The 21518-nt window shown below is 37.9% G+C and overlaps 2 protein-coding genes across 2 annotated transcripts; one reads left to right on the top strand and one right to left on the bottom strand.

Moving 5' to 3' along the window:
* Positions 1–270: 270 nt before the first annotated feature.
* LOC121725218 (phosphoinositide 3-kinase regulatory subunit 4) lies at positions 271–16905 on the top strand. The gene is made up of 28 exons (XM_042115889.1): positions 271–515; positions 628–808; positions 1182–1352; positions 1566–1751; positions 2330–2418; positions 2605–2814; positions 2887–3337; positions 3779–3971; positions 4346–4455; positions 5164–5272; positions 7153–7301; positions 7787–7930; positions 8017–8133; positions 8313–8447; positions 8647–8725; positions 8808–8884; positions 9140–9273; positions 9568–9668; positions 9908–10018; positions 10126–10201; positions 10390–10485; positions 10586–10708; positions 11189–11296; positions 11759–11925; positions 12265–12420; positions 13396–13562; positions 14655–14809; positions 16631–16905. The coding sequence occupies exons 1-28, from the start codon at positions 424–426 to the stop codon at positions 16836–16838; spliced, it is 4095 nt and encodes a 1364-aa protein (XP_041971823.1). The 5' UTR covers positions 271–423; the 3' UTR covers positions 16839–16905.
* A 2789-nt stretch (positions 16906–19694) lies between these two features.
* On the bottom strand, positions 19695–21175 carry LOC121736344 (CCAAT/enhancer-binding protein gamma). Its single transcript, XM_042127882.1, has 2 exons — positions 20808–21175; positions 19695–20150 (listed from the first exon to the last, which is right to left on the bottom strand). Exons 1-2 carry the CDS (start codon positions 20919–20921, stop codon positions 19893–19895), a joined length of 372 nt encoding a protein of 123 aa, XP_041983816.1. The 5' UTR covers positions 20922–21175; the 3' UTR covers positions 19695–19892.
* Between the last annotated feature and the right edge of the window lie 343 nt (positions 21176–21518).

Raw genomic sequence — 21518 nt, 5'->3', positions numbered from 1 at the left:
GGCTACCATTATGAAAATACCGGTACGTAACGATATTTTTTCGGGTATTCGATAACGTTATGAAGCCCTGGCTGAAAATAACTATTGTAATATAGAATATTGTTTTCCCGCCATAATATACTCGACACCTAGCCATGGTTAAATAGCCGAAGTGCCATAATGAGAAAAAAATATAAATGTCAGTTGTCAAAATCAGTTGCAATCAGCTGTCAGTTGTCAAATGTCAAAACAAGCTGTTTCATGTTTGCATCTTGCAATTTCTTTGTTTTCTTTTTTATTTTATAATAAATAATATAAATTTTATTCTCAGTTTATCTAATAAGATATGTCGTTAAAACAAAAAGCAATAACACTGTGACTAAAAATCACTACAGACTTAAGAATACCTATCTAGTCAATAGCTGTAACAAAACAATCATAAAGATGGGAAACCAATTGGTAGGTGTTGCGCCCTCACAGATTTATCCAGTGGAACATTATTTGAATGACCACGGAGATTTAGCATTTGATCAGAGGTAAGAAGACAAAATGTGATTACAATATTTTAATTACTTACTGTAAGTAACTCAACCCTCTTTGACAGAAAACCTCTGATGTTCTGTACTCACAAATGGATTCTAATTTCAGCTTAGGCTCCACAAGATTCTTCAAGGTTGCACGGGCAAGAACACGAGAGGGCTTAGTTGTAGTCAAAGTTTTTGCTATCCATGACCCCTCTTTGCCTCTGGCTGAACATAAAGAGAGGATACTAAAGATTAAGGAACAGCTAGCATCTGCTTTCAACTGCCTACCCTTTCAACGAGTTATTGTAAGTGTTGTTTGGAATTTTATTTTTATTTTGAAATGTCAACACTAAATTAATAATGTATCTAGTCTGTCAAGAAAGTGAAGAAATTAAAAAGTGGTAACATCGTAGTGTTATCCCTTTCAAATCAATATAAGAAAAAAGGAATGATACTATGATGTTGCCACTTTTTAATTTCTTCACTTTCTTGACGGACTATATGATAAAACTAAGAAAACTAATGTTTTTAGCTTACAGACAAAGGAGATTGTCTTATTAGAAAATACTGCAAATCCTATGTTTACTATGAAAGAATGTCCATGTTTGTTCTTTATATATTATATGTGAACCCTTTATGCAGTTCATGAATGATCATAAAAACTTTTATATTTTTCAGCTTACAGACAAAGCGGGCTTACTTATAAGGGAGTACTGCAAATGTAGTGTATATGATAGAATGTCTACGAGACCTTTTCTGTCAGTGTTAGAGAAGAAATGGATTACATTCCAAGTGCTGTATGCATTGCATAGAATGCATAAACTGGGCATATGTCATGGAGATATAAAGGTATGTTTTTTTATTCATATTTACTATATTACAGACCTTTAAAGATTTTCTGTAGCCTAATACCATAATCTACAGGTATACAATAGTTCTGAAATAAAAATATTACTGTTTATGAAGGTGTACTTATTTATTTTAATTATACTATTATTTATCTATTAAGCATACATTAAGACACTGGAAACTTTTAAATTACTCTTTCTTGTGACATTTCAGTTAGAAAACATAATGGTCACATCTTGGCTGTGGGTTCTATTGACTGATATAGCATCATTCAAGCCCACATTCCTACCTGATGACAATCCAGCTGATTTCAGTTACTTCTTTGACACATCAAGAAGAAGATTGTGTTATGTAGCTCCAGAGAGATTCATACGAGCTCCAGACCCTATAAGTAGGATTGTAAGTGTATTATTATATTTACTGGCAGGTTTCAGATTTTAAAAACTTTATGGGAAATAGCAATAATTTACAATGTAATCTTGTTGAGATATTTCCTGAGATTATTCCTTTACACATTCCCCTGGCAAGTACTAACTGTCAGTTTTACCAGTCATGACTGTGACTGATGCATAACCTGTCGTGTAATGCAGTGACTGATGGTTGCATGAAGGTGATTGACGAAAATCTGGATACATATCTTGATTTTTGCTTCATGCAACCATCAGTCATGTATTTTGAGTGAGTGTTCTCACATCTGACAAAATAGGAAACAAATTAGAAATGTATTATATCTTTGAAAATTTTGGCTTTGACTGACATAAAACTGAAGAGAATTGAGTGACCGTCTAATACCATTCATCAGTCCATCAGTCACCATCAGTCAAACATAATTCATGATTGACAGAATTGACTGTCACTTGTATGATCGTATAATGGATGTCTAATATCTCAGCAGTCAATCAAATTACAAATTGTACTGGCACAATAAAGAATACATCCCAATGACTTAATGAGTAAAATATTTTTATATTACTTAGGGTGATGACAAAGCTGGTGGGATGCTATTGAGTGAATCACCTTGCAGGATTGGTGAGCTGGTGCCTAGCATGGATATCTTTTCAACAGGGTAAGAACAAAATACATTTATTTTATTTCATCTCAGAATCTATGAACAGTCGTAAATCTCAGTCACATCAACTTTCTAACAAATAAAAATAACAAGAACTAGTTTATTCCCTTGACACAAATATACACACAAAGACTCACAACAAACTTTTGACAATATAACTTATTATCAAGTGCAATATTACAGATGTGCCTTATTAGAGCTATGGAATGAGGGCACCCCAGCTTTAGATCTGACGGGATTGCTGGCGTACCGCAACGGCGAGGAGCGACCTTCCACTTTGACCCTGCCTGACACATGTGACCCTGACCTTAGAAAGCTTTTACATTCTATGACAGAAAGGAACCCGAAAGATAGACGAAGCGCCGAACTTTACCTAGATGAAGCTAGGGGCAAGTAAGTAGTTTTCATAATAACGATTTGTTAGTCTAGTTTTGGATACTGTCAATTTAATTCCTTTTTTTTCAGATTATTCCCAGAGTATTTTTATTCGTTTCTCCAGTCTTATATGCTTATATTCTCGGCACAACCAATTTTACCGGCCGACGAGAAAATTACAAGAATATATCAGGACATAAAGAATATTATCAAAATATTCACGCAGCCGTCAGATGCAAAAAATTATCAGGATTTAGTTGACGAGACGACGGAAGCGAAGAAAGTTGAAATAGATTCGTTGGAGGGATTTAAAGTACTGAATGTAAAAGTAGCGGATATTGAGGATGAGCCAGAAAAGACTCCGGAGCCCAAAGACCTGGGTCCAGACAGTGAGGGTTTGATTCTGATAACATCTTTAGTGACGTCATGTATACGAGGCTTACACCACTGTACCTCTAAGTTACATTGCCTAGAGATATTACAATTGCTCTGCGAAAACTCAAGTTCAGAAACGATTTTAGATCGAATATTACCCTATATTGTAAGTAAAAACTATTTTTACCAAACCACTTATTTAAATTATATTTTAGACTATTAGTATTGGTGGCACCAACTTTACTACTAACGAAACCCCGTGCGATCTACCAAGTTCATACTTCTCGTAATCTTAAATGAAACTGCATAGTTTAGCTTATTAGTCTGGTAGTCCGGTCTAATTATATATATTTTTCGCCTAGCCACGATCGACTGGACTAACAGTCGCGATCGACCGGTTGGCCACCCCTGATATAAGAGAAGCAGTCATAGGATTTTTGAGATAACTATTTAAACTTTCCACTAAATGTGCAAAAAGCTCGGATTTCCCAAAGCTGGTCTAGCATTTCTACATTTCACTCTTCTACTGTTACATAATAAGGTTAAATTTTGAATCGCTACGTCCAAATCACAGCGTCGCGTCCAAATACGTTTACCATTATTTTAGATCCACCTATCCCAAGCGCCCGAGGCGCGCGTCCGCGCCGCCGCGGTGCGGTGCGCGGCGCGCTGCCTGCGGTGCGTGCGCGCGCTGCCGCCGACGGACTGCCACGTGTTCCCCGAGTACGTGCTGCCCGAGCTCGCGCCGCGTGCCGCTGACCCCGCCCTGCCCGTGCGCATCGCGTACGCCGAGAGCGTTGGTGAGTCCCGCCTGCAAAACTAATAGGCCCCATTCAGAGCAACGCGAATAGTTCCGTCGCCGATCGCTCGTCGGATCGTCATGAAGTATCAATTCACAAAAAAGTGCAAATCAGGGGCCTTACCACGAAACCGTTTTGAGACTCAAACAATCGAACGAGAATGTCGCGTCCTACTCTAACAAACGTGAAATAACGTTGTTAGAGCGGGACGCGGCGGTCTTGTCCGAATGTTTGAGTCTCAAATCGGTTTCGTAGTAGGCCTACAGTTTCTGATAAGAGAAAATAACCGTCATAAAGATTGAAATAGCGTAAGCCAAAAAAATTGAAAGTAATTCTTCCTCTAGTTTTACTAATGTAAGCTTTATTCTCGACAGCAAAGTTGGCGGAGACGGCAGTGTGGTTCCTGGACCAAACGCAGAACATGGTTGAGAAAGAGGCTGTCAACATCAACTATGAAACTGAGCTGTCCGCGCTGCACGAAATGGTGTGTATTCATTTGATTAATTTACACTTTTTCAAAATAATATTTTCAAAAAAGCCCTCAGATTGCAATGACAATAAGGACGCACACTATCACATTTTTTCACAAATTTCAGGTACCATTTTAAAGAATTAGGAGTCACACTGCGAGGATATTTTGGTTTCAAATGAAAGATAATATATTCATCTCCACGTCTACACCATAAAACTTTTAAAGCCGCATACCAAATTTTCACATAAATACGTTTTACCTATCACAATAATCGCAAAAAATTTAAAAAATGGGGTCTGATTAGGAATCATTATAGCTAAATAGTAAATAAGTACACTGAACTAAGGAAAATAAATATACAAAAAAAATGGTTGCTTATTTAGTCCCCTGTACGAAGTGCTAAATATTTTATATCACAAAAATAAATAACATTTCCATTTATAAGAAAATTAAAAAACACTCTCAAATTTCTTCAAACATTTTCGCTCTATCAAGAACACGGCGAGCGTCGTAATTATGAATGTTATTTTAATGTCCTTAACGTCGATATTCGTACTGACAGACACCTGCTAATTTTTATATTGTGATAGCTTCCTTAACCTAGCGTCCTAATTATTATTGTTATTGTTAAATATCAAAATAATACGGAAATGTATAATAAATTATCCACTGCGTAATAATTACGTTAGATAAGAGTGTCAATGTAATTTTATATTGCAGGTTAGGTCCACAGTTCTAAATCTCCTGACAGACTCGCAGGCGGTGGTAAAACGTGCACTTGTCGAGAATGGAATCACCAAACTATGCGTGTTTTTTGGGAAACAAAAAGGTAACCGAATGTTATATACTTTACTACCGACTAGCTGTTGCCCGCAACTTCTTCCGCGTGAATGTATGTTATTAAAATCGAGATTTAGAAAATTGAACACCCATCTACGACTATTTTATTTGGATCTACATTACATTATATTAAACGAAATTTTTAATTTACATCAAAGACCCAGGAAACTTGAACCTCAGATACTTATCGTTTTAAAAAATCCTTTCTTCGAAGACCGCTTGGCGTGGACAGGGGATGGGGGCCACAGGACAGGGGAAAGGAACATGTGACGGAGATAGAGGATATACTTCAGGAGACGGGATTTAATGTAGGCATCTATCCCTCTTTAACCTACCTCTTATTCTCAGATTCATAATCTACAATTAAACCACAATTTCGAGGAGTTTCTTCAATTCCATTACTTATCAAGTCACCGTTTTTAGGGTTCCGTACCCAAAGGATAAAAACGGCCGGGACTCTATTACTAAGACTATGTTGTCTGTCCGTCTGTCTGTCTCCAGGCTGAATCTCAAGAACCGTTATAGCTAGAGTTCTGAAATTTTTACAGATTGTGTACTTATATCTGTTGCTGCTATAATAAAAAATAACTGAAAACAAAATAAAATCAATATTTAAGGGTGGCACCCATACAACAAACATGATTTTTTTGTTCGATATCAATAATGACAACAGGCAGGCAGTTGAAATTTTTACAAATTCCTTAATTATATGTGTACTTTAATAATTAATAATAAAATTAGAATATAATAAAAATTTAAGGGGGGCTCCCATACAAAAACACAACTTTTGGCCTATTTTTTCTCGGTACGGAACCCTACGTGCGCGAGTCCGACTCGTTCTTGGCCGATTTTATTGTAAACATGGTATCAAATTCGGGCAATCTATACAAAAAAAGAATTTTGAAAATCTGACCACAAACAGCAAAGTAAACATACTCCTCCTTTTTTGAAAGTCGGTTTAAAAAAAAGTATCTAAGATGTTGACCAGGGATGTAAGGTATCATCATGCCAAATTTCATTGAAATCGGTCCAGCGGATTCAGAGATTAGCCTGTACAAACAGACAAACAGACAAACCGACAAATAGACGAGGAACAAAAATTTCAAAAACAGTTAAAATGTGTTCTATTACTCTTCTACTATACCCCTGACTCGTTTTTTCAAGTTTATTTTCAATGTACAAAAATTTTACCTCTACGATTTTATTATATGTATAGATAATTACTTTACGGCCGTATTGGCCGCGGAGCAATTAGATATTAGTCTATTGACCCATCGCTACTTGTCTCTTTTTCACAAGCCATCTCGTTTACACAATTACGAGATATAATGGGCATAGCAATATGGCTACTAAAGGGTTGGAATAATGCTTTCGCTCTTGCATGAGTAATAATAATAATAGCTCCCACACCGGTTTCGATGACGATGGACGGTTTCATTGAAACCAGGCCAGCTACGCAGGAGTAATTTTATATTGCCAAAGTGTGTGCGCAGTACACAAGAGCACTCTCTATTCCTTTACTCTCATAACCCAGTGGGACGGCAGACCGTCACGACTGGCGAGAGATCAGGCGCAGGACCGACTTTTTACATGCCCATCCGACGCATGGATCATCTTACTTGTCAGACAATCAGGTGATCAGCCTGCATTATCCTAACCAAACTTGGAAATAACATGTTTCCAAGGCGGGAATCGAACCCAGGACCTCCGAGTCAAGAGCCGAGCTCTGAACCACTGGACCACGGAGGCGAGGCTTGCATGAGTAAAGAGACAGCGAAAAGTATCCATGGGTGGATCAACGAAATTCCAAGCGACCTAATTAGGCAATCTAAGCATGGAAACAATTAAGTGCATCAATTATTTTTGTAGCAAACGACGTGATTCTGTCGCACATGGTGACGTTTTTGAACGACAAAGAGGAGGCGGCGCTGCGTGGGTGTTTCTTCGAGCGGGTGGTGGGCGTGGCCGCGTACGTCGGCCAGCACGCCGCGTCCATACTGCTGCCGCTGCTGCAACAGGCCAGTTGCGCCTAATTAAATTATTAAAAATCCCCCCTGATTTCAATCCATACTAATATTATAAATGCAAAAGTGTGTCTGTCTGTCTGTTACCTCTTCGAGCTCAAACCGCTGAACTGATTTTGCTGAAATTTTGTATGGAGATACTTTGAACACCGGGAACGGACATAGGATACTTTTTATGCCGAAAAATGTACGGCTCCCGCGCACTAAAATAACTTAATAGCTTCTAAGGTTGATGTCATAGTTGGTACTACTTATATTATAATTTATAATATATAACTTGAGGAATTCCGCCGCTCTGCTAAAGGTTTACTGTCGCAGTCTATCCGCTAAACGTTTTTTGATCCTTTAACTGTTTTAAAGTTGTGTGTAGCCAAACGAAACCAAGCATGGAATACTTAGTTTTTAATAACTTCTTTGCTAATTTGTTATTACTTAGGAGAAACTAATGAATAGGATTATTATGTGAAATATGTTTTCAGGGCTTAACAGATCAGTCGGAGTGGATAATCGCGAAGGCACTACGCGCGGCGACAAGTCTGGCGGAGCTGGGTCTCCTGCCGAAGCCCGCATTGTGCGACCTCCTGGCTGAGAGCGCTGTATACCTTGCGCATCCTAATTTATGGGTAAAAAAAAAATATTCGTCAAATGTCATTTTTAAAATATCTCTTTCACAGTGACTGTAACTTGTCTACATTTCTGATATTTCCAGATCCGTCACGAAGTGTGTGGGTTCGTATCCTGTATCGCTGGTCTGATGAACCAAATCGACGTGCACTGTAAAATCCTGCCTCTAGTGTGGCCGCATCTCAAACACAAACTCATACAGGTAACCTTCCAACTAAATGATTCCATAATATAATATCCTTTTGCTAAATATGAGCAGTATCCTTGTAATTTCATGCTGAGTGTTTTATCGAAATTTGAAACGTTTAAGAAAAAGCCTTCATTTATCATCGTTATTACTTACTTTATACAAGACACTGTACTCTAGTCTCTCTATTTTAGGTGGAGCGAGCAGAGTTGCTATTAGAAAGTCTAGCGGAGCCGATACCGCGCAAAGTATTGGATGGAGTACTGCGGCATGGTGACGTCAATAGACTCGTGCAGACGCTGCGCGAGCGACGCAACGCACGGCTCAAGGTGAGCGTTGATTGGTGCGAACACGTATACGCGAAGTGCGTACTCGTTTACGTATAAGTACGTCCGCGTGTACGCAGATCTGCGTGCATAAATATGCAATTAACGTACAGTTATTTTTCTTTTTTAATATGAAATGTTAATAAACTTTTTTAATAAAATTGATTGCATTCTTAAAATAGTCATTGTGTAATGATCGTAGGTAAAACAAGGAACAATGCCACAATATTCCGAAATGGGACAGCAACTCAAGAATTTATTTAGGAGATTAGCCTCTGATGGTAAGAAAGTAAACAATTTATGATTTAAAATACAATTAAATGTCAAATGTTAAATAGTCATATCAAAATATTTATTTGTCAGGTATGACAGAACATGTCGAAAATCAGCTACTTGCGATGAGCGCTCACCTTATAAAGATACAGAGCTCCGCTACACAGGTAAACATTTCACTAGGATTATTTACTATTTTTCGTTTACAAGACATTTTCCGTAACTTAATCTGCGCGAAAAGAGATCACGCGGAAAGTAATATGTGGCTTGTCTGATCCTTAACAATTAAATGGTTTTAGAGGCTACCTAATGCCGAAGACAACGAAAATAATATTAATTCGAACAAATTACCTCACTTTGTGACATTATGTAAATAGTATGGTTTTAAAACGTTAGCAAAACTTTTTATTTTGTTCGTTCAGCACGCGTCAGACACTCCGGGTCGCCTGGTGTCCAACGGCATCGGCATCTCCAAGTCCGTCCAACTCGACAGCGGCCCCGCCGAAGCTATAGGCCAGAACGTTGACAAAATGTATGCCGCTACTACACAGAGCAGGTTAGATTATTCTTTAAAAAAAACGTGTGTGTGTATGTGTGTGTGTTAATGACTGAATATGTTCAGTCACAATTTTTTTAAATCAATTCTTTGATTATAAGGATAGTTTGATCTCACTCAGTTTGAGAGCGACGACGATTGACGAAAGAATTGCGTTCCTAATCGCGTTATTATATAATAATCGCTAAACGATATCTAAAATTTTGGTAATTTTATCGTCAATTTTTTTATTTCATATTATTTCATTCAAAATGTGACATACTTACATAAGTAAGAAAAACTTTCTTTTTACAGACGAGTCCAAAAAACGTCAATATCCCAAGAGACGCACATGAACACGGAATGGCAACACATGTTCGGACAGGCCTCAGAACAAGCCTCTACGATCTCAAAAGGTGTATAATAAATTCCCCTCCCGACTATCCTCGTTAAAATTTTGAATAAATTGAAAATCAAAGTGTAGTGCATTTTTAAAACTTGTATCTTGCAAGAATGTGCGTTTAGATTGATACCGGTGGTAAATACACATACTTAAAAACACGTAGGACATTCGAAAGTATTTGCTTCAAAATTATTCGGAAATAAAACATTTTTTATTTTATTTTTATACTCACGTGTCTTTCACTCGTTGTAGCGACGGAGGCGTTGCCGCAAACGGAGAGCGTGCACGCAAGTGCGGGCGCGAGCGTGCGTGCGGGCAGCGCGCCGCCGCCGCAGTTCGCGCAGAGTTCTACATACGTACAGTGTAAGTTGTAGTATAACTTTATTTTGTTTGAGTATCGTAAATATAATATTTGTTTTATTATAATAATATGTATTTTTTAATTTTAAAATATTTATAATACTCTACAGATAATATGGCCCCCTGTCGAGTGGAACTTAGAAATTTAATAGCGCGGACGCAACAGAAATTCCAGAAGTCTCTTAGGTAAGAGTTGAAAAAGAGTTTATGGTGATTTGTTTGATTGTGCGTTAAATCGTTATGTATGAAAATTAATAGTTTAAATTCCACGAGTGAAACAAGTAAAAAAGTCATTCTTTGGCTTTAATACATTGGCACGAGTAATTATTGTTATTATTTTTATAAAAATAAGTGAAATTACAATATTTCCGCAGGTCTCACGACGATCACGTGGACTCTAGCGAGGACCTGTCACCGCCGGCGAGCTGGCGGCCCGGCAACCAGCTGCTGGCCTATTTACACGAACATAGGTGAGTTAACGAGTATAATTGAACGCATATTTAAACGTATTTACTACATGATCCTTTTGGAGATGATCTTTGAACTTACTTTAACATGTTATATAAACAGGAGCCGCGTGAACCAGCTGGCGCGGCTGCCGGCGCACCGCAGCGTGTTCGCGTCGTGCTCCGACGACGGCACCGTGCGACTGTGGGACGCCGCCAAGCTGCAGGGACACGCCTACGTCAACAGGTACAATATTATGCTGCGTCAACAACTACGTCAACATAATAATATGACAGATACAAAATGCTACAGTGTTAGCGTGTTTACACACGCAACGCAGCGGCAGCGGCACCGCCACCGCGGCGGCGCCGCTGCATACTCATCCTTGTACCTTTTTCCACACGGCAAAACGCTGCCGACGCGGCGCCGTGTGTAAAATGTTATATATTTATAGCGACAGTGCTACCTAATGCTTACCCATTAGTAATTTGAAATAGATACTACTGTAGCCTGTAGGTCTGTGGCCGCTGATGCCGCGAAGCTCTGAAGCAGGCCAATACATTTTTTCTTTCCCATTGTCACAACCGGCGTGAAGATGTTATGTTCAATCAAACGATGGTTAAAATTTATAATAAAGCTTTTTCACGATATTTTTGGTATTTTTTCTTCTCATTTTAAAATTTTTTGTATGACTCGTGATAGATAGTGACAGCGATACAATTTCAGATCGAAATCGATGTATAATCGCGGCGCGGGCCCCGTGATCGGGCTGGCGGCGTGCGAGGGCGGACACTCCCTCGTCGCCGCTACTGAGGGCTCCATCTTCGTGCTCAGGTAATGGGGTCATTTGATTGCTTTTAACACATACGATGTAAATTACTAGCTAGCCCTTACTACAGGTTTCCTAACCTATATAGAGTAGCAGGCGCTTCACCTCACTTGATTTTATGTAGTGTCTAATAAATTTTATTTTATTATTATTTATTTAAATTAGTTTTATTTTTAAACTTTCGCATTGCATTATAATTAAAACTTTTTAATCGGGACTTAACGCGACTTATTCAAGTAGTAAATCGCGTTAAATCCAGATTGAAAAGTTTTAAATTAGTTTTGCTAAAGAAAAAACAGATAAAAAGTTCTTGAATGATTAAAAATTGACCATCGACACTATTTATATTGTCGGGATTCATCTCGGAAAAACACCTCTTTTCGGTTGAGTTATACCCAATTGGCACGTAAAGAGAAACTGACGCGTGACCTTCGCATAATTATAACTAAAATGTGATGTAATTATAGGGTGGACAACGCGTCAGGTCGCATGTGCCTGTCACAGTCGCGGCAGCTGAGCGGCTCGGGGCTGGGCGGAGCGGCGGCGTTGGCGTGCGCGGGCGGCGCGGGGGGCGGGGTCATCGCGTACGCCACGTACGACGGCGCGCTCGTCGGCTGGGACCTGCGGGCGCCGGGTATGTTTACTTTATGGGTGACGCGTCAGGTCGCATATTGTGCCTGTCGCAGTCGCGGTAGCGGTGAGCGGTTCGGGGTTGGGCGGGGAGTGCCCAAGTCTATAAAGTATAAGTTTTATATGAAGGCACTCTCAATTTTTTCACAAAAATATTTACACTATACAAATTACCAAGTCTTCTTCTCTCAGTCTGGCATAGTGGATAAGTCACTACATAGACAGAAACAGCGAACTAGAAATAATTATAAGCTGTGTAAATATATTTTAATCAATATGACGATTGACGACACGTCCGTGACGTGAACATGACGATCCGCTTACTAAAACAGCCCTACTCCAGGTAACGCGTGGAAGCTGCGCGGCGACGTGCGGTGCGGCGTGGTGACGGCCCTGTCGGCGCGCGCGGGCTACCTCGCCGTCGGCACCGCCAGCGGCGCGCTCGCCGTCTGGGACCTGCGCTTCCAGCTGCCCGTCACGTCGCTCAGACATCCTAACTGTGAGTGATGTTCTCAGCGCGCTACATCAAAATTACGTTTTTAAAATTAAAGTAAGAATGACTCGAATACACTGACCTCTATAACGGCCATTCCCAATATTTGATCTATCTCTGGTTTTGCCCTACTAGAGATAGGAATAACTCACATTAGACATTAGAGACATATATTTTATGTCAATTGTGAGCTATTCCTATCTCTAGTAAGGCAAAACCAGAGATAGATCAAATATTGGGAACGGCCGTAATACACTGGACAGGCGATCGCTGTCAATAAAATATTCCTATTTGAAAGTCGCCATATTGGCGCTGATTGCTATGTGAAAGCAGTAGTGAGTGTACTTGGAACTACTATTTTGCAAATGGCGGTTGTCATTTTCTATATAAATTAGTTCACAGTACGCTCACCGCGGCGCTTCAAATCAAAAATAGAGGTCAGTGCTCGAATACTATAACAAACTTGTCAAAATCGTTTCCGTCGTATGAGCGCAAAAAGATAGCAAAAAGGTAGCAAATATTTATTGATAATAATATGAGTATGGATATGGTCTAAACTCTTAAGTCACGAGTCGTCACGAGATTTGACCGAAGATAAATAATATATTAATAATTGCACACAGAGGGAGCGCGTTACGACTTGCGAATATTATTATCAGCCAACACGCTTTCTTTAAAATTTTAATTCGTATTTGTACAGTGCTGACACTTGTAGGGCGAGTCAATTAAACACAGAATACTGTATCACTTAACACTTCAACGGCGTGGTGGTTGGTAGAAGAGTGATCGTCACTCCGACTCCGGGCGAGGACTCCCCACCAATCCAACTACTTCGTGGGCGTGTATATCTTTATTTATCAATACACTACAGTATCCACAAAAGTTAGGTGATCTGTGAGTTGCTTAATGAGGTCGAAATCGAATTCATGTAATGCGCGAAATCCATAAATCAGTTTGTAACCCTTACAACATTTTTTCTAGCGGAACGCATACGTCGCATCGTATCCTTCGACAGCGAACCGGGAGGGTCGCGGGTGTGGACGGCGGGGGGACGCGACGCGGCGGCGTGGTGCCTAGAGTCCACGCAGCGCACGCACGCGCTGTGGCCCGCCACCAACTCGCCGCAGCCGCTGCACTATAGCGCACCGGTATGTTGACACCTTTATGTTTTAAATGGGGCTTAGTTAGCGTCAAGCAGCAAGAGCAGAGATGAGACGAAAGATTCTTCAATATTGAAAGAGGTTGCACAAGGTTGAAAGAAACAACATAAATATCTACGTATTTGGAGAGGAAATAAAGTGCTCACGTGCTCTGACCCGCCACCAAATGGCCGCAGCCGTTACACTATAAGGCACCGGTTTGTGACGTTTATGTTTTTAATGCTAAGTACTCACATACGGTTTTGCTCGATCGAGCAATAACGTCGAGCAAAACCCGCGGCTCGGGATTTCGTCCACACATTCAGCATTGCTGATAGTTTTATTCTAAATCGATATATTTGATTCCATCGAGCCGGCTCGATGCGAGCCTTCGAGCTGTGAGTTTTGCGGTCCACACAGTAATTATTACTCGATTTGGAGTAAAACTATCGAGCAAAACCGCATGTGATGTACTTAGCATAAAAGGGAGGAAATGGGCTTTCGTGTAGTTGAATGAAAGAGACGAGACGAATGATGCTTCAACACAAGACGTGTGAAAGAGACAGTGCAAATACCTACGTATTTGGGGAGTTTTGTACGCTAGAAGTAGTGAGAGTTTGAGTGCTTGAGGCGTATGATGCTTCAACATGAGAGTGAACACAGTTAGTGCGAACATCTACGTGTTTGGGAATGAATTTTGAGTATGGACGTAGTGACGTCAATACTCAAAATTCATAATAAAAGTTTATACTGAAAGAAATGATGTACTTAAGTAATAAGTCAAGTTGTTGAATATATATTTTTTGCGAAGCATATTCGTTGTCGATGATAACCCGAGTAATTTATCCATGTTTTAGTTTTCGACACTCTTTTCGACAAGATATTGCCCCAACTTGGTTGCGCAACAATATTATGTTATCGTATATTTATTAATCGTTTATTCTTTCGCAATACGAACTCCAAAAATATTCTATGTATTTACATTCCCGGGTCACAAAGTATCTATATACCTTTTCATCTAAAACGACTAACTGGTTTAAGCGTTATGAACTTATGACCTTAAAATATTTTCATGGATTATCACAAATATGTATCCCTCAGGCGTCGCAATACATATCGGCGTTGTGCGTGGCGGGCGGGCGGCGCGTGATCACGGGCGGGTCGGACGCGCGTCTGCGCCTGTGGGACCTCGCGCAGCCTGACGACTCGCTGCTGCTCGTGCCCGCGCAGGCCGACACGCTCGCGCCGAAGTACAGGTATGGGTCGATTGTAAGAGCTGCTATGTAGCTAGTATCACAGAATACATATTAGTTTAACAACAGAAATCTCACTCCCGAAACACGTTTAAAGAAATAACGACTCATGCTTCGATACTATAAAGTTCAAATTCCGACCGCGCAGTGCTAAGTACCTACTGGCTACTATTATATTCACCTACAAGTACCCTCTCTTTCTATCGCATAACGCGTACCTTTTCTTACAAAATCAAGGTTTTCGCTTTTTAGAAAACAAAATAATCTTTTTTAATTACTATTGGTACGAGTAGCATCACTAGCATCAAAATTTAGTAACCCACCCTATATTTTACAGTAGTTTTATATTCTATTATAATAGTGCAGGAAACTTTGACAATTTAAACATACTTAGTAACTTTATTATTGTATATTTTTGTATGAAATTGGTTTATTTGCTATGTTTGAATAGTTTTTATCTTTTTGTATTTAAATACCTTATTCAAGTACATATTTCATTCGCCTTTTTAAAATGTTCATTTTTATAAAATTTATAACGATTTTGTCATAGCGGCTAAATCAGTATCATGAATTAAATTCCTCTATGATCAGTATCTGGGGGCACGGCAGTGCCCCAGCCAAACTTTTTAGCAAAGGCCGTACCATACTTTTCTCGAAGCGGTTCGCGGCTATTTCACACCCCCTTTATCTTCGATGTTAACCAAGCTAGGGATTTAGAATTTCGGTTACTACTAGCAAGTATTAAAACTAGCTTAACCTCCAAATTACATGAAATTTGGATAAATAGTTTAATAGTTACGGATGGTCAAAGTTACTACATTTTGTCACTCACTGACTGACAGATCATCAAAATTCTAAGGTACTTCTAGCAGACTTAGAACTTTGAAATTTGGTACCCAGATAGGTCTTTATTCAAGGAAAACTTATGAAACCGGCCAAGTGCGAGTCGGACTGGCATAGGGTTCCGTATATATATATATATATATATATATATATATATATATATATATATATATATATATATATATATATATATATAAGAATTGCTCGTTTAAATATATAAGATTTAATTTTTATTATTAATTATTAAAGTTGCCAAGCCACTATAATAATAATAAAATAAAGAAATCTATTGATACATTTACTGTATGTTGATTTATATTACAAAATAAGTTGAAGGCTTGTCTTGAATGTGATCTGAAAACTTTTTACGACAGAAGTATTGAATAGCTATGCAATATTTTGCTTGGCTCCTTTAACATTTCATGTTTTGGTGGGATACAGTAGATGCGCGAAGAAAAATCTTGCGCGTGCGTCACCGCTCGCTTGTGAGTCCCTTATGATGTGCCACCCGCAGGTGGTGCTTATAGTTCGATGCCTAAACGTGCGAGTGGGACAGGCCTGCTAGTATGGAGATTGAGACTAACTGATCAAAATATCCAAACGCAAAAAAAGCGCTACTACTTTCATTCTGAATTACACAATTCTATATTACACATACACACCCTAAACCTAAAGTATTAGTTTCGTTATACCTGTATAGTGTATACAGACGTCATAGTATTGATATGCAAGACGTTAGTTTTGCCCTTGTTATGTTAGGAAAGTGGCTTGACGACTACGTTGTAAGTACGTAACTACAACGTCTCTGTATAAAGTATGTTGATCATTTTATAAGTAAGGGGTACAAACTACAAGTGAGTTTTGTAAACTACCTGCGAATAAAAAATATCTTTAAATTGCCCCCTATAAGATATGCACTTTTCTAGCAGCGATTTAGAGAAGAAAAGTAGACATTATAAAATAAATATCAAATTGTTTCAGGAGCCTAATAATAGATGGCACCACGGTAATACAGGAGTGCTGCAAGGCCAACCCGTCCACGCCAGTGCTGGACGACAACGTCTACCGGCAGGTGGAGTCGCGCACCTTCTACCACACAGCTCCGATAACTGACGTCACGCTGGTCGAGGGGAACAAGTGCTATCTGGTCAGCGCCTCCGCTGATGGCATCATTAATGTGTGGAAGTAGTGGTGAGATAAAGGCAAGTAAGGTAAATGACTAGTAGATTGGACAGTACTAGTCATTGGAAAAAGCACAAAAACACAATATTAATTTAATGTTGCTTTAAAAATTTCCTGTTTTTAAAGTAAAAGAACGCCTGTTTTTAAAGAAAAACAGTCAGTTTTTAAAGCAACATTTATAAATATGATGTTTTTGTGCTTTTTCCAATGACTACTACTGTCCAATCTACTAGTCATTTACCCTAAATGGCGCCTTACTGGCTTGAGTGGCCGAGACGAGAATGCCTTAGGTGTAGTGGTCACGATTTGGCGCCAGCAACTACAATTTACTGGCGTTTATAAACTGATACGGGTAGTAAGAGCCACTGAAGTGTATAGGCCAATGCAGATACCAGTGTCTAATTAGATCGGGTTGCCTACTTAATCAAATTGTATATCGATAATTTCGACAGCGAAGTTAGAAATAAAAAAAACATGGTATTTGCCACAGAGCATAGTGACACGTTATCTCCAATCCCAAAAATTTTTGGTAACTTTTTTTTTATAAAATAAGGGGGCAAACGAGCAAACGAGTCACGTGATGGAAAGCAACTTTCGTCGCCCATGGACACTAGCAACATCAGAAGAGCTGCAGTTGCGTTGCCGGCATTTTAAGAGAGAATAGAGTAATAGGGGAGGGGAGGGGGTTGGGCCTTCGGTAAACTCACTCACTCGGCGAAACACAGCGCAAGCGCTCTTTCACGCCGGTTTTCTGTAAACTTACTTTGCTTTCGAAATTATAGAATGCCATTTGCTTGAGAAATCTGGACTAATTCAGTCATGGAACATGTTTTAAATATTGAATGCATCAATTTGAATTTTGCTTTCCGCTAAGTAATGCTAGAAAAGCAACCAAAACCAAAATGCTTGCGAGCTGCGATAATTGATTACAAATCACTTACCCAATAACATTGAATCAGCCAAAATGCTTACTCCCTTAATTTAAAATATTTATATGGCTTAGCCTAATGTGGATCCAGTCTCCATCTTATTACAGAAAGACTGTTTAGTCTTATACAATTTTTAGTTATTTTTCGTATTTTTTTGTGTCGTCCTTTTAAGAATATATCCAGTTTTTCCTAGTCACAACTACAATTTACAGCAATAAACTAGGTTAAAAAACTGCTTTAAAGAACAATATACATAATATAACTTTTGTCAGGAGTTACAAATAATCAGTTGCTTCACTTTATTGCCACAAATACAACTGAAAAGTGAAAGATATGTTGGCAACCATACATTTTTATCTATTACAGATAATATTTATTTTAATTATAATAAAGGCCTATTATTTTTTATTGCTTAGCTTTTGTTTATGACATTGCTAGTTATTATAGATTTATGTTTTTGTTTATAAGAGTCCTTATCCTCTAAAATAGTACTAATGTACATTTTGCTCATTGTGATTATTTAGGCTAAGTGTTAGTGTAATTGACTATTTATGTATATATATTTAGGCAAATAAAATTTGTTACTATTGTTAGCGTTATTTTATATTAAAGCCCAATCTAGCCTTTGTCACATGAATCTATGGAGTAGAAATGATAAAACAAAAGAAAAATAATCTTAAAATATATTCACCACTAAGATTACCATGTTTGATCACCACACTCATTAAAAATTACAACACAAAATGCATTACAATTTAAAATTTTACAAAATTAAATAAGTATCTGATAAAATGTTTTAAATATGTAAACAAATTCTTTTATTATAGTCAGAATTGAGATACTCTATTAAACTATTAGAGGGATACACCAATTATTTCTATCATAATAAAGTGTTGCAATAAATTCACTTACATTGCATCATTAAAAAAAATTCTAGTTTACAAATTCCTGGTCAAAACCTACAAAATATTTAAATCTTATTATAATAAAAATTGCCCTATAGACATTTAAGGTACTGTACTGTTGTACTTCTGATCATAAACATTTTATTTTACTTATCACATAATAGTAATTAAATTATAAATAATGATCCTTAAGAGTCCGTATACGAAATTTTGCCGATTTCGCTGATTAACAGACGTGATTTAACAGTTAAAATACAGTATTTCTATAAGTTTTAATGCACAACATGTAAGATCATTTCAATTATAATCTAATGTTGGAGCTAGATTTTTGTTTTTTTTAAGTATTTTTAAATATTCCAGCTCAAACCCGCGACAGTTTTGTGATTTTTGCTGTAAAAGGTTTAGAATATCACCTGTTTATGGATTGCAATGACGTCTTAACGGTATGAAAAAAATACAATGTACTGTTGAGAAAGTCGTCTATACAATGTTGGAATTACTTTTTACCACTTTAACATGAAATAGTTGAGTAAAAAAATATGTAACTCGGCAAAATTTTAGAGAAAATGGGCAAAGAATTGCTGTTAATTTCGGCAACTTGGAGCTGTAATTCATAATAAGAAAACGTATAGATAAAATTCTATCCAATTCCAGAAAAAAGAAAAAAAAAGAAAAGCAAATTGTGCCAAAAAACACGATTCAAAACAACCTAAATCTCACATTAGCCTTGCGGCGAGTAATATAATGTGAGATTTAGGTTGTTTTGAATCGTGTTTTTTGGCATAATTTGTTTTTTTTTTCTTTTTTTCTCGAATTGGATAGAATTTTATCTATATAGATTAATTTCTGTCGTTTTCTTCTTTCGGCAAAATTTCGTATACGGACTCTTAATGCTTAGAGGCTAAGTTTGCAGTGTAGTAAGTAAGTTTGCAGTCAGTAAAATATTAATTGCACTATCAGAGAAGTTGATTCCTAGGCAGATGGTGGACCTAAGTAATTTGGTTGTGCTAAGTCAAACTTATCCGACAGATCACAATTATTCACAGCTAACATTAATTATCATTAGGAATCAATTTCCTCAGGTACACATATTGAAATTGACAGATTGAAGTTACTCAAATCTAATCACCAATAATGTGAACAAAATAAATTAACAATAAATCCGATTTGGTACCTATTGATGTCTCTTATAAGTCTAACCCATGTGATAAATGCCTAAGTCTAACATTATGATTTACTGTTCTTACTAGTGCTAGTTTTTACTTCGTCCACATCTTCTAAAAGTTTCTCCAAGTCAATACCTTCAAACTTGGCACTTTGTGAGTTTGATGCGTATTCCATGAAGAGATCCTTAAGAAACTGTAGATCTTTTGTTAAAGTCTTCACTTTCTCTTCGAGCATTTGATTTTCTTCTTTCAACTTGTTAACACGGGTAAAAGTCTCTTGTGTGCGCTGCTTTGACTTGTATCTACTCTTCTTTACTGCCTGTAAAATAAAAAATGGATTTGTAACAGGCAGGGCTGTAGCTAGAGTCAGATTTGACGTAGGGCAGCATTGGTTACAACAGGTAGGGCGGAAGTAAAAAAAAGTCATAATTGATTGATTTTCTTGGGTTTTGGTATTTTTGAGGTAGGGCATTATGATTTTAAGGTAGGGCATTGCCCCCCAATGCGTGCTTTGTAACAGCATAATATTTTAATGCTAAGTACTCACATATGGTTTTACTCGATAGTTTTACTCCAAATCGAGTAATAATTACTGTGTGGACCGCAAAACTCACAGCTGGCTCGATGGAATTAAATATATTTAGAGTAAAACTATCAAGCAATGCTGAATTTGTTGACGAAAGCCCGAGCCGCGGGTTTTGGGTAAATATTACATAATAATTTAAAGTTGTTTCAAGTATTTTGAATACTGAATTGTCATATGGAGACTAACATTATTCATTACCACAATGTAACTGTTATTTAATATTAAGTAATTGTTTTATCTTATCAATAGTAAGTATTTGTAGCTTCTATACATCCTATCGAGATAAACTTGGGTGAAACTTATCACAATCTACCTTATATATTGCAGAAAAAATGTTTGCAGCTGCTGCCACAGTTTCCCCCGATCGAGATGCATGTGAAATCAACTCACCTCATTATTTCTGTCTCTCCGTTTCCTGTAGTCCTCATCATCATCTTCGTGATCGCTGACCCCTCGCCTGCCCCGTTTTACTGGAGGCATCTCGCTGTTATTGTCCAATATCATCAAACGAAATTACAGACACTCCTGAAACTGAACCTTCTCGGGTCTTCAACTGCTGAGCAATGAACAGAATAAAAGTTTCAAAAATATGACGCAACTTTACATAACTTTAACTCAGAAAAACGAACGCTTTCTAGTCAGCCACTCGGTTTATTTATTATTTTTTAAACTGCGCACTAGTTTTTTACTTGTTATTACATGTTGATTTTAATATTAAAATTGTTTTTACGTTATTCGTACAGTCGTACTTGAAACCAAAATATTGGCAACCACAGATTACTGTATATATTTGTTGGCAACTGACGTAAGGCACTATTGACATTTGACAGTGACAATCATATGACGTCAGAGTACACAGATTATATTACCCGCGTTCCAATTGATGTTAACCTCTGTAAATACTCCCTTAGTTGAAACTTTATGTTCATACATTTATACTAACAGTATTAAATTGTAAGGTGTATAGGACTAACCCTAGATTTTTCAACAGTCACCATACGCGTATCATCATACCGTAACCTTCTTTCTTCATAAAGCCATCTCATAAAGTAAAGTCTTTGCCAAAACACCCTGATACTGGCAACTCACAAAGGAGCCATA

The sequence above is a fragment of the Aricia agestis genome, chromosome 1 (genome assembly GCF_905147365.1).
Source record: "Aricia agestis chromosome 1, ilAriAges1.1, whole genome shotgun sequence".
NCBI lineage: Eukaryota > Metazoa > Arthropoda > Insecta > Lepidoptera > Lycaenidae > Aricia > Aricia agestis.
This window is presented reverse-complemented; position numbering and strand designations above follow the sequence as displayed.

Coding starts and splice junctions, on each gene's coding strand:
- LOC121736344 (XM_042127882.1), bottom strand. CDS start 20,921: ATGATATTGGACAATAACAGCGAGATGCCTCCAGTAAAACGGGGCAGG. Junction 20,151..20,807: donor GGAGAGACAGAAATAATGAG/GTGAGTTGATTT, acceptor TTTATTTTACAG/GCAGTAAAGAAGAGTAGATA.
- LOC121725218 (XM_042115889.1), top strand. CDS start 424: ATGGGAAACCAATTGGTAGGTGTTGCGCCCTCACAGATTTATCCAGTG. Junction 9,669..9,907: donor AGCCTCTACGATCTCAAAAG/GTGTATAATAAA, acceptor CACTCGTTGTAG/CGACGGAGGCGTTGCCGCAA. Junction 10,202..10,389: donor AAATTCCAGAAGTCTCTTAG/GTAAGAGTTGAA, acceptor ATATTTCCGCAG/GTCTCACGACGATCACGTGG.